Here is a 12,829-nt window from a genome sequence, read left to right as displayed (position 1 = left end):
GAAGTGACGTATGCAGGAAAGGCAAATCTGTACCCAGAGCAAACGTCTATTCCAATAAGAACAAAATACTGCCCCTTGCACAATGAAAGCTGTCCAGTGTCATCAGTCTGCCACTGACTAGCTGGCTGATCACCCGGGGAATAACACCATATTGAGGGCCCACTGTTGGTCTCTGCTGCTGGTTGATTCTTTTTGATTGGGAATTCAGTAGTGGCTGTAGCCAGGTCAGCCTTGATGAGTGGAAGTCGATATTGCGGAGCCCATGCATAACCTGCGTCCCTGTCACCATGGCCACTTTGTTGATGAGCCCATTGGGCAATGACAGGGGTGGCTGGGGAAAGAGGCTGACTGGTCTGCACAGAACAGGTCATCCTATCTACTTGAGAATTAAAATCCTCCTCTGCTGAGATCACCCTTTGATGAGCATTCACATGAGACACAAATATCTTCATGTTTTTCAACTATTCAGAGAAATCTGTTCACATACCTCTTCCCCAATTTTGTTTATGACCAACTTTCCAGTCACGCTTTTTTCAATTCCTGACCACCCAGCGTGTCTGACCATTTCTCCTTCCAAGTGTTTCTCCCTCAGCCAGGTGCATGGCCTCAAGTTCTGCCCACTGGGAGGATTTCTCTTCACCGCTGTCCTTCAGAGATGTCTCAGAGAGGGGCTGAGGGCAGTAGCTATCCACTTTTGGGTAGTGCCTGCATATTGTGCAGAACCATTTGTAAACCAGGCCTGCCTGAGTCTCCCTCCGTCAATTAATAGTAGGGAAGTCCCCTTGACGTCATAGGTGCAGGCTGGGAGAGAAAAGGTAGTGTAGCAGAAGTGAGGACTGTGGGCCTTTGAGCTCCTTCTTCATGGAACTTACTTGTGCCTTCAAGACCTGCTCTGGCCTGATCACATATATACCACATCCATTTGACGATGGAGTGCTGCTGTGCATGGCCTCTGTTATGGCTTGGTGGTTAAGATTCCACTTAGTTCATGCTGGGCAGCTCAGGTCACATGGTAACTTGATGGCCCAAGGTTAAGTGTTCAGTCTCTACAAAGTTCAGTAGCAGACCTCTTGTTTCTCAAAAGGAGACTAGTTACCAAAATGATGGAAGGGCCTTGCTCCACAGTTCTTAAGGCCTGTGCTTTGATTCACCTATGCGGGCCTTCAAGAGGCTCCAGACAGCATCCTTATTTGCCACAGACACGTCAAAACCGTTGTGTCTTCTGGATCTTATGGCCCAAGTGGCAAAGCAGCTTGCACTGCAGCCTGGACCTGTTACACAGCCTTCTCTTGTTCTGGGTTCCAGCCTAAACTAGCAGCTTTTGGAGTCACTTCATTAAAAAGTCTGGAGTAGCACATCCAGATGAGGAATATGTTGCCTCCAAAACCCAAAGAAATCACTAAGAGCTGTGCCTGTGCTTTGGTTGTAGGAGGTGTCAGAGACGACAACTTATCCTTCACCTTAGAAGGGATATCTTGACATGGCTCATACCACTGGGCCCCTAGAAATCTCACTGATGTAGGAGGCCATGGCATTTTGTCTTATCTATTTTCTGTCCTCTGACACATAAATACCTTACCAACAAATCTAGAGTAGTTGCTACTGCTCGTTCACTAGATCCAACCAGCATAGTGTCAGCAATGTAATAGACCAGTGTGATATCTTATGGAAGGGAGAGTCAGGTGTATTTTCTAGCAAACTAAATAATGGCATCAGGCTGGAAAGTTGATATACTCATGAGGTAGGACAGTGAAGGTGTATTACTGGCCTTGCCAGCTGAAAGCAATCTGCTTCTGGTGGGCCTAATGGACAGGGATGGATAAAAAGGCATTTTCCAGACCAAATCCATATACTTACATACCATTTACCAGGGTGAGTGTTAACTTTCTCAAGCAATGAAACCACATCTGCAACAACAGCTACAATTGGAGTCACCACCTGGTTAAGGTTATGATAATCTACTGTCATTCTCAAGATCCATCTCTCTTCTGCACAGGCCAGATAGGATGTTGTAGGAATCACCACCCCTGCCTCCTTCAAGTCCTTGATGCTGGCCGTAAACTCTGCAGTCCCTCCATGAATGTGGTATTAAATTTTATTTATTGTTTTCCTAGGTAGAGGCAGTTCTCCTGGCTTTTACTTCGTCTTTCCCATCATAATAACCCTCCCTCCACAGGTCAGGGAACAAATGTGGAGAATCTGCCAGCTGCTAAATATGTCTATACCAAGTATACATTCCAGAACTGGAGAAATAACCGCATGATTGGTTTGGAGAACCATTGGGCCCATGGTGAGACAGAACTGAGCTAAAACTCCATTAGTCGCTTGACTTCCATAACCTCTACTCTGACTTTTGGGCCCCTGCAATGTTTTAGGTCTCTTGGAATTAGTATCATTTCAAAGCCAGAGTCCGTTGTTCCCCAAAAGGTCTAATAATTTCCTTTTCCCCAATGCACAGTTACTCTGGTAAAATGCTAAACATCATTCTGGGGAAGGCTGGGGCAAGAATTGACAGTATAAACTTTCAGAGTGCACTGGGGTCCTTCCTCAATGGGGCCCAGCCTCTCCTTCATTCCAGGGGTTCGGGATCCATAAACTGGCTCATGTCTAGGAATGTATTGAAGGGATGTGACTCTGTTTTTATGATTTAGGTTCGACTTTTATTCACTTGACCTAGAACTTTTCTGCTTATACAGATAAGTACAAATTTAGTAGGCTTCCTATCTATTTCACTTCTAGGAACACCATGATCAATTAATCAACACCATAAGTCAGCATGAGTCAGACTATTCTGATTGCTGCTTTGACTCTGCTGTACATTAAGGTAACCATGTCCACTTTGCCTTCAGTGGTTGAATATTGTCACTTGGCCCCTACCACCTCAGGATTCAATTACCCTCTTTGCATTTAGGTTTCCCAATGCAGTGACTGCATTTCCCACTGTGAGGTCTGATCTACAGAGAAAGCAACCATAGAGTATTCAAGGTGTCAACTGAAAAAAAATGCACAACTTAAAAGTTGAAAATTATGTTGCATTTGGAACCTAACTGAGGACTTAAGCCTGGGATACAGCCTCTCAGATAGCTCTGGGGACAGTTCCAAAGAGAAACAGAATATATAGGAGTTTTGCCAAAAAAACCCAAGTAATCAAACATCAAAACTTTCCTGCTAATTAAAGGAAAACCAGACATCTCAAGTTAACGATTTTAACACTTTTCTATGTATGGGAAGATGTAAGAATCTGGGCTTAATAAAATTATTCCTTTGATATGCACCTAAACTATCTAGGGCCAGTATCCTGTTTTTCTACATCTTAAATCCCCTCAGGGTGCACTATCAGGGGTGGCTGCAGTGACTGGTGGCTTGGCGGCTGCAAGATCCTTTGTTTACTGGTATGGCAGGTGACATTCTTTGTCCACAAAGGATATTGGGGATCCTCTCATAGATTTATTCCTCACAGTATTGATGGAAGGTAAAACTTCTGGAACCCCCCAGTCAGGTGAGCAGGTTTTAAGTGACAAATCTACTCTAACATTCCTCTATCCCTAAGCCTCTGAAGTTCTTCTCTAGCTTAAACTGAGGCAAGTCCAGCATTTCCAGGGTACTCATGGGGGGCCAACTTTTGGCCTATGTTTCAGCCAACCAACCAACAAAACTGCTAGAGCCCTTTCTAATTCCTCAAGCTGCAACAGTAAATGCAGAAGCCCTATTTAGTGAGCCCATACATTCAGCCTCATTCAACCTTATAAGGAATTCCTTCTTCCATTTTCCCACACCTTTAGTACTTATTCCCAGACATTTCCCAAGATTTTGTCTGTGTAACTTAGAAAATGGAAGTCATTATTTTGGAATGTAATGCACTTCCTCATGAGTCACAGATTGTATCCCACCTTTAGGGACCTGCTGAGCTTGAGTCTAGTTAAAGGTCCAGAAGTAAGGTGGGGTGGTAGGGGTGGGTCCTGAGGAGACTAATAATTATGTTACATGACAATTGCGTCAGGGGAGGCTATGACCCTTTCCTCAGGCAATGCAGGGTTAATCCCCTCAGAAGGAGATGGAAAGGCTGATACCCTGTATGTAGAGAGGCCGCTTCCACTGGGGTTGAGGAAGCCATCTCTGCTGGGGCCGGCGAGGCCAATACCACTGGTAATAAAAGATTCATCACAATTTAGGGGCTCAATATCCCCAGCTTCATCAGGATCTTCCCACGGGTCCCCATCCCAACTTATAAGATCCAGTTCTTTCCCAATCAATGCCCTCACATTGATTCAACAGTAGATGCCCTTCAAAACTGGGAGTTCAACTTGCATTGTAATTCAACCAGTTGCACGATGAGGTTCTGTGCTTGATTTCCAGCCCTGTAGCTACAGGAGACAGTGGTCTCCTTCAGGGCACATGGTCATTTATGTGGCACTTGAGCTGGGAGTTCAAATCACCAAGTTCATCCTTTTCTTTCAGTGACATAAGAAGCAACAGAACAACATAATTATATACACTGGTTTTCCAAAAATGTTCAAAAGTATCATATACGTTCATCCCAGAGAAATTAAATTTTATGTCCATGCAAATATCTCTACATGATTGTTTCTAGCAGCTTTGTTTGTAATAGTCCCAAACTAGAAACAATAAAAATGTTCTAGAATAAGTGAATGGTTAAACAAACCGTGGTACATTAATACTATGAAACACTACTTAACAGTAAAAAGGATTAACTACTGATACATGCAAGTACTTGGATGGATCTCAAAAAACATGCTGGGTGAAAAAAGCCAACATTTGAGGTTGGTGTTTGAAGGTCACATATTATATGAATACATTTATATAGCATTCTCAAGATGACAAAGAAGGAGACAGATAAGTGGTTGCCAAGTTTTAGGGATGGTGCATGGGGGCCAGGGTGGGAGGAAGGTAAGTGTGACTATATATCGGGGTAACAGGAGGGAGATCTTTGTGGTGATGGAACAGTTATGTATCTTGATCTTGGTGGTGGCAACACATGTGATAATGTGGCACACATATACCTTGTAGCAATGTCAATTTCCCAGCTTTGATAGTATCCTATTGTTACATAAAATGTAACCAATTAGGAAAATCGGATGAAGATTACTTGGGTCTTTACTGTCCTATTTTTGCAACTTCCTGTCAGTTTATAATTATTTCAGAAGAAATCATTAAAAAAAGTAATGTGTTCAAATAAGAAAAAGTCTATATAGAAGTGTTTTTTTGAGGGTGCTAAACTCTTCAAGACAACTTCAACTTTCAGGCAGTCATTTTATCATTTGTAACATAATAAGAGAAGCAAAAATTGTATTAGGGACTATATCTTGGGGAAAATTTAATGTAATTTTTGACACACTGTATTAGAAACATTCGTTTCTGCTGAATAATATTTGCTAACTTTTGAGATAGGTTAACCACAGGTAGATAAGTCTAGTAACCAATGAATAACATGAACAGAAAGGCAGTCTCTTAAGATACGTGATATCATGCTCTATGGAATTTTTCATTAATTTAGACAATTTTGTAGAGCTCCGATGTCAAGGTAAGTGACAAGTCCAAAGCTGCTGAAACCTAATGAGAATTACAAGAGGCTACATGGTAAATTGTGACAAACCGATTCCAGCGGTCCCCAGCTTTTTTGGCACCAGGGACCAGTTTCGTGGAAGACAGTTTTTTCCACGGAAGCAGGGGGGATGGTTTAGGCAGTAATGTGAGCTACAGTGGCGGGCGTGATTCAGGTGGTAATGCAAGCAGTGTGGAGCAACAGATGAAGCTTCTCTCTCTCTCTCTCACCCACTGTTCACCTCCTGCTGTGCCCCCTGGTTCCTAACAGGCCTCGCACAGTGGGTTGGGGACCCGTGGATTAAGCGATGAAAATAAAGAGTTACAGAGCTGGTATAGAATTTAAAGACTTCACAGTGACATATTGTTTGAGAGACTCTGAAGTGATTTCGTGGTGTTTCCAAGTTTGCTGGGGACTGGGGACCAGGCCCAACCCAGACTATTTGGCCCCTGTACCGTGATCTTCCCTGAGAGCCAGGCTCTGTTGCTTTCCTGCACACTCCCCGCTCTTTCCTCACAAGTTGTCTTCGTAGCACTGTGCAGCTTTAGCCAGATTTCAGGGCACAGAGAGCCTGCCTTGAACTGAGAGCATCTCTCCCACACATGCGCTTGAGGGCAGCCTGGGCTCTGCTCAGCTCTGAAGAGTCAGTCTTCAATGAACCCTATTACAGTTAAGGAGCTTCTCTGTAGCTTAAAATACTTGAGAAAGAGGAAAGAAAACTATTTTAGAAAGTATCTAATTGGAGCTATCCCAATCATATTTTTCATCAATGACTTTTGTGATTCCAGGCTTTTATAAGCACAATGATTCTGACACATTTTTAGGGAGAAAAGAGAGTGTTCTTTCCTACTTTAGTTATACTCTTTCAGTCACTGTAGTTTCATATTATTGAATGTACAAGACCAAAAACATCCACATATTCATATTCGCATTTGGAAAGATGTGCTTTAAAAATGTTTCTTAAATGCATTCTCACTATCAAAGTCACAAGAATACCTTCTGCAATAGGGAGGAAAAGGTGACTTATTTCTCTGTAAAATCAAATATGATACAGACCAAGTGGTAGGCATTCAATGAACGTGGCCCCTGAGACCATGTGTGGTGGTGATAAAGCCCTGGGATAGGAGTGCTGGCCAGGTCCTTGGTCTCTGGGTGAATTCTCTTCATCTGTTCCATTAGAGGACTGGTCCAGAGTCCTTTCAGCTTACGCATTCAATGATTCTGTCCCACTAGTTCTTAGGCAAAATAAAACAGAACAAAACAAAACAAAATCAATAAAAACCACTTAAAAAGTAAATGAGAAAACTCTGCCTGACCTAATGTGAAGGAGTCACTCACTGTTCCCTACTTTGAATGGTATCCTTGTAATACCTGTAAGTGGTTATCTATCTGGGTATTAAAATGTTTTCATAAGGACCTGCTGTACAGCACAGGGAAAACACTCAATATTTTGTAATAACCTATATGGGAAAAAATCTGCAAAAGAATATGTATATGTATATGTGCATATATATATATATATATATATATGTATGTATAACTGAATCACTTTGCTGTACACCTAAAATTAACACAACATTGTAAATCAACTATACTTCCATAAAATAAATAAATAAATTTTAAAAATTGTGTTTTCATGAGTAGATGCTCCATGAGCGAGCTGCTGGCAGGGGAAAATGCAGTGTGCTGCATCCGCGTGCTTTTTCTGTGCCAAGTATTATTTGAGGAAGGAAAAAAACCTGCAACAATTCTGCTTTTGCAACATGATTTGAATCACCAGAATGTCTAGAATTCCTGTGTTCTCAAGGTGCTATCTTTCAGTTAGCATGGAATTAAGGAGATGAGGGGAATGGAAGTCTAAAATTCAATCCTTAACTCTGGAATGCTTATTAATGGAGGTACATAAAGCTTAATATATTGGAAAGTGTGTGGACTCGGTCATTTAGTAAAAAATATTTGGGGCTTACTATGTGACAGGCACCGTGTGACTTGCGGTGGATGTGTAAGGCTTGGATGGTGTTCCCAGGAAGCTCAGTATTTAGTGTGGCATCTTCACTCTAGTTCTGCCAATAATTAACCATGTGAGCACTTTGGAGTCTGTTTCATCGGCACTAAAAAGGAAAATGAGAGCACAGGGCCTGAGTCTCTCAGGGGTCCCTGTTTGCTTCTATGAACCTGCTGAGAGTAAGGAATGTATTCATGTGTCAGTTGGAGGATAAACTGTTACGTTCTCTTCTTCTTTTGATGTATGTACATATGTATGTATGTGTTTATTATTTATTTATTTAACTGAAGCTTAGGATTCTTTTTTTAATTTGGTTCTTCAATTATACTCTAAATAGAATTTGTTTACAATAGGCTGTTCCTTGACAGCTTTCTTCTGGGAAGACATGAAAATACAACGATTAGGTGTATCAACTCATTCAGAATGACAATGAATGAAGGGAGCAGATTCCCCTTCTTGGTGCCCCTGGCAGCCAGTGTGAGGGCCTGAACCTTGGGCTCAGCCATTGGGATCCTGCAACCTAAGACTGAGAGTCGTGAAACAAGTGGGGAAAAGATTAAGAAGCAGTCGGACTTTATTGTTGTGATTGCAGTTGTGGAGTTCTTGGGGGAGGGGGGCACCACAGCAGGCAGGAGCAATGGCCTGTCCAGCTATATGGATGGGTCCAGGGCAGCTGAGCTAGAGTTCTTCAGTGGCAGAAGCAGTACCCTGGGTCACATCTTTCTTTTTTCTTTTTTCTTTTTTTTTTGATTGGTATCATTTATTTTTGTTAATTAATTTTTATTGGAGTATAATTGATTTACAACGTTGTGTTACTTTCTGCTGTACAGCAAAGTGAATCAGTCATACATATACATGTATTCACTCTTTTTTAGATTCTATTCCCATATAGGTCATTACAGAGTATTGAGTAGAGTTCCCTGTGCTATACTGTAAGTTCTTATTGGTTATCTATTTTATATATTGTAGTGTGTATATATACATCTTGACCATTTCTATGACACATTGTTTTATAGGACCTGACTATTCTTCTGAACTAGTGACCACTTCCACTTTCACTTGTGAACCATTTAATGACCTGCTTACAAACCCTTTTCTTCCTGTCACTAAGTGACGACTCTGATTACTTAGAGATGGTCTGACCCATAGGAGGGATGCGTCCACCAGCTGGCACAACAGTGGCTCCACTGAATTAAAGCTGATGCTGCCCCTGGCATCCTGGGCTCTGCTGATCACTAGGCAAGCTGGGAAAAAAGTGTTATAAGATGGGTGGGAGAAATCCTTTCTGATGATCAAAGGGATCTTGTGTCCTGCCTCCCTACATCTATATCTTATGAAAATTCAAGAGGCAACAACACCACATTGGCTGGGCTGTGAAGGTCTCAGTTCCTTCAGAAATGAAGGTCTGGATCATGTCACCAAGTGAAGACACCAATGAGCCTGGTGCTAGCTGAGAACAAGGTGACCATGGAGCAGAGAATGGCTGAGGGACGTCACAGTATCATGAATGATGCAGAAGCACATGCCTACACATGTTTCCTTCCATGCTCCATAACTCATTTTCCTCCCCCATCCCTTTCCCTTGTCAGACCATTTTATATAGACCACTATAGTGATGGTTACATTCACCATTACTCTGTGGGTTTCTGATGATGTAGATGTGCCTGTGACCATCTTAGAGGAGGATTAGACAACATCCAGAGACCCTAGGATTGGGGCTGGATGCAGAGACTTGAGGTTTTCTGCCTTTGGTGAGTGGGTGGTACCCTTCCTTATCTGAAAGAGAATTGTGTTCAGCAAGACTTACAATTTCTGGAATTTGAAGTGTGTATGTTACTGACCAGGGTTCTTGGCCTCCTTAATCAATAGAAATTGATCAGAGACCAGACAAGTAATTCAGGCAAAGCTTTATTGGGACCCCTGCTGCATCAGGGGGAGCGAGAACAAGCAACAGGTTCCCTTGCTCGCTTCCTGGGGGTGGGGGTGGGGGTGGGGGCAGCTGGTTCCTTATATGGGGGGGAGGTAGTGGTGTGTCCCAGGGTTGGGCCGGAGGGGTGACTTAGGTGGTCTGCCCACCCCTTTGGTGGTGTTGAGTGCAGGGGGCGTGCGCAGAACCCAGCCTTTGCTCCCGACCCCCGTTTTTGCTTCTAGCTCTTCAGAAGTGGCAGTTGGGCTTTTTTGGTCTTTCTGTATCTTTTGTCCAGAATTTGCCCCAACTGTGCATGCACGCAGTTATTTTTAGTCCCTTATAGTTTCTTTGCATTTTGTTGCTCTAAGAGACATTTGTCCAGGTGCAAGCACTGCAGCAAAGGCTCCCAGGTCCCAGCCTGTTTCATGTACATGAATAGATGTAAATCTGGGAAACTGTGCTTGTTATTTTTCGACTGTCCAGCACCCACCCGCCCCTGACTCTGCGGAATTAACCCAGATGTGATTTCCTATTGAGAGGCAGCGTGTTTCCTGCTACTGTGGAAACCACTTCACCTGCAGATGAGAGTGGGGCTGTGACCTGCACTCTGTGTTAAGCAGGTTGTTGTTCTTTTCTTCCACCCTTTTTCTTCTCCTTCTTCTTCTTCTTCTTCTTATTATTATTATTATTTTGGGATAAGAACACAACGTAAGATCTATCCCCTTAGCAAATTTTTAAGAGCACGTACAGTGTTACTAACCAGAGGCACTATTCTGTACAGAAGATCTCTAGGACTTATTCATCTTGCATAACTGGAACTTTGTTCCCTTTAACTAACACCTTCTCTTTTCCCCCTCCCCTCAGCCCCTGCCAACCACCATTCTACTCTGTGCTTCTGTGATTTGACGATTTTAGATGCCTCACGTAAGTGGTATCATGTAGTATTTGTCCTTCTGTGTCTGACTTATTTCACTTAGCATAATTTTTCCATATTCATTCATGTTGTCACAAATGGCAGGATTTCCTTCTTTTTTAACACTGAATAATAGTCCATTATATATATCTCACATATCTTTTATCCATTCGTCTGTTGATGGACATTTAGGTTGCTTCCACATCTTGGCTATTGTGACTAATATTGTTGCAGTGAATGTAAGAGTGCAGAAATCTTAATGAGATCCTGATTTCAATTCCATTAACTATATACCCAGAAGTAGGGGAGGTTCCTCAAAAAAAACTAAAAATAAGAGGATTGTTAGCTCTTGGTTGGTCCTGAACAGGCAAAAATAAAGGGGGCAGCAGGGTCCAACCAAAAGGCAAATATGGTCCTGCCCCCTCACCCACTCCCACCCTTGATCCAGGGGTATTTGGTTTCTACTTATTTCCCAAGCCCAGTCCTTCAGCCTCTTATTGATTCTGTGAGCCCATAAGATGCTTTAATAAATTCTCCGTTTCTTAAGAAAAATTGTCCAATAATGTTGCTCCCAACAAAGAATTATGCTACTCCTTACTGTCAAAAGGAATTTTAGCATTTATAATTCAGAGTTTACTGAATTGCAGTATAGTGCAGGCCTTGTAGTTTCATTACGAAGGAAATCCTGGTTTACTCCATTAAAAATCTGAGACCTAAAATAGAAGTTGAGTCAGATTTTTATTGACTCAAGCAACAAAGAAGAGTTCTGTTCTTGTGGAGTTTTGATAAATGCCTTAAGAAACTTAAGGATATCAAAGTGATTTAGAGAATTTCAGTAACCTTCCCAAAACATGTTCATACATGCTATCCTTATTCTAAATTGAGAAATGTGTAATGCAGTTGTATTATTTTGTGTGTTGATATTAATAATACATAGAGGTTTTTCTTTACTTTCTGATCATGAAACTCCACCCCTAGGGAATTCTGGCCTTTCCATGAAAACAAAATTCTCCATTAAAAGCTGTGGGGTGGGACCCTGGGATCCCACTCCAGCAGATGCCTTTATTTGATTTGATTACTTGTGTTGTTCTTCATCCCATTAGTTCCTTGCAATAAAAATTTCAAATGTTGCTTGTGAGACTGAAATGCCAATTAGTTGAATCAGATGAGACTCTGGGTCGATGATGATGAATCCTTAATACCCTTCCCACCTCCTAGGGTGTGAAATAGGCAGTTATGCCACATGGTATTTCCATATAAACTCTATCAAAACATAAGCTTATAAGTAATGACAAAAACTGAGACAATGACTTAGCTCTATAAAATATATTTTGAGATAGAAAGATATATGTGTAAGTCCAGCTGTAAATTCAGGCTCAATTCTGAAAGATGATTATTATTCAGACCCTGAAAGAGTTTTTTGTTTTAATTTATTTTTTTGAAGTATAGTTGACTTTACAATGTTGTGTTAATTTCTGCTATACAGCACAGTAATCCAGTTATGTATATATATATATACACACATATATATGTGTGTGTATATATATATATATATACACACACATATATATATGCGTATATGTATATATATATATATATATATACATATATATATATATATATGCATTCTTTCTCATATTCTTTTCCATTACAGTTTATCACAGGATACTGAATATAGTTCCCTGTGCTATATGGTAGCACTTTGTTGTTTATCCATCCTATATGTACTAGTTTGCATCTGCTAATCCCAAACTCCCAGTACTTCCCCCCACCCCCCCACATGGCAACCACAAGTCTGTTCTCTACAGACCTTGAAAGTGTTTTGAATATTTTGGATTAGATAAACAGGAAAACAAACATTCCATATTCTATCAAGAAGGATGAGAAAAAGGAATCAGGTAGATGTGTTCCAAATTTTGAAATTTTAACTTCAACTAAATATGAATGCATATCCTGTGCCTCCCCTCAAACAGATTTACATTTAATTGAGAGTAGGAGGAAAAATTCTGTTCTGAAAGAGACAGAGACTGTTTATGGGAATCGAGACGATTACTTCTGAGGGTGGGAACAGTAATAATAATAGTTGAATCTATAAAGATCCTGCTATGGCCAGGCATTGTACCAAGTCTTTCACATGAGTTAATTCATTTAATCCTCACAGCACCTCTGTGAATCTGACATGTTATTATCTCCATTTTACAGATGAGGAAGCTGAAGCACAGACAGGTAAATGACTTGCCCAAGTTCCACAGCTTCTGTGAAAAGCTAATTTTCAAAGTAAACATTTTAGTGCTATTTGACTTTTTAAACTATGTGCCTCTATTAATTTTGTGACTAAAATTTAAAAATTCCAATTGAATAGAGATTTTTTGCTTCCATTATATTTTTTTCTGGAAAAAATATTATTAAGTTTGCCCCCAAATACCACTGAATTATAAA

The 12,829-nt window shown here is 41.1% G+C and overlaps 1 protein-coding gene across 12 annotated transcripts in view; it reads left to right on the top strand.

Moving 5' to 3' along the window:
* Positions 1–12,829, top strand: part of LOC132368248 (contactin-associated protein-like 3) — a 256,094-nt gene that overhangs the window by 24,525 nt on the left and 218,740 nt on the right. Inside the window, exons 1-2 of one of the 12 annotated variants that reach the window (XM_059927027.1) lie at positions 10,378–10,401; positions 12,593–12,616. The exons of 10 other annotated variants lie outside the window; for them this stretch is intronic. In XM_059927027.1, the coding sequence (XP_059783010.1) occupies positions 10,393–10,401; positions 12,593–12,616 (33 nt within the window). In that variant the 5' untranslated portion in view covers positions 10,378–10,392. Of the gene's footprint in view, positions 1–10,341; positions 10,402–12,592; positions 12,617–12,829 lie in introns of those variants that run through there. One more of the 12 variants, XM_059927026.1, reaches the window with a different exon arrangement.

The sequence above is a fragment of the Balaenoptera ricei genome, chromosome 6 (assembly GCF_028023285.1).
Source record: "Balaenoptera ricei isolate mBalRic1 chromosome 6, mBalRic1.hap2, whole genome shotgun sequence".
In the NCBI taxonomy this organism is placed as follows: domain Eukaryota; kingdom Metazoa; phylum Chordata; class Mammalia; order Artiodactyla; family Balaenopteridae; genus Balaenoptera; species Balaenoptera ricei.
Note: the sequence above shows the minus strand (reverse complement) of the source record. Positions and strands in the feature narration are given on the sequence as shown.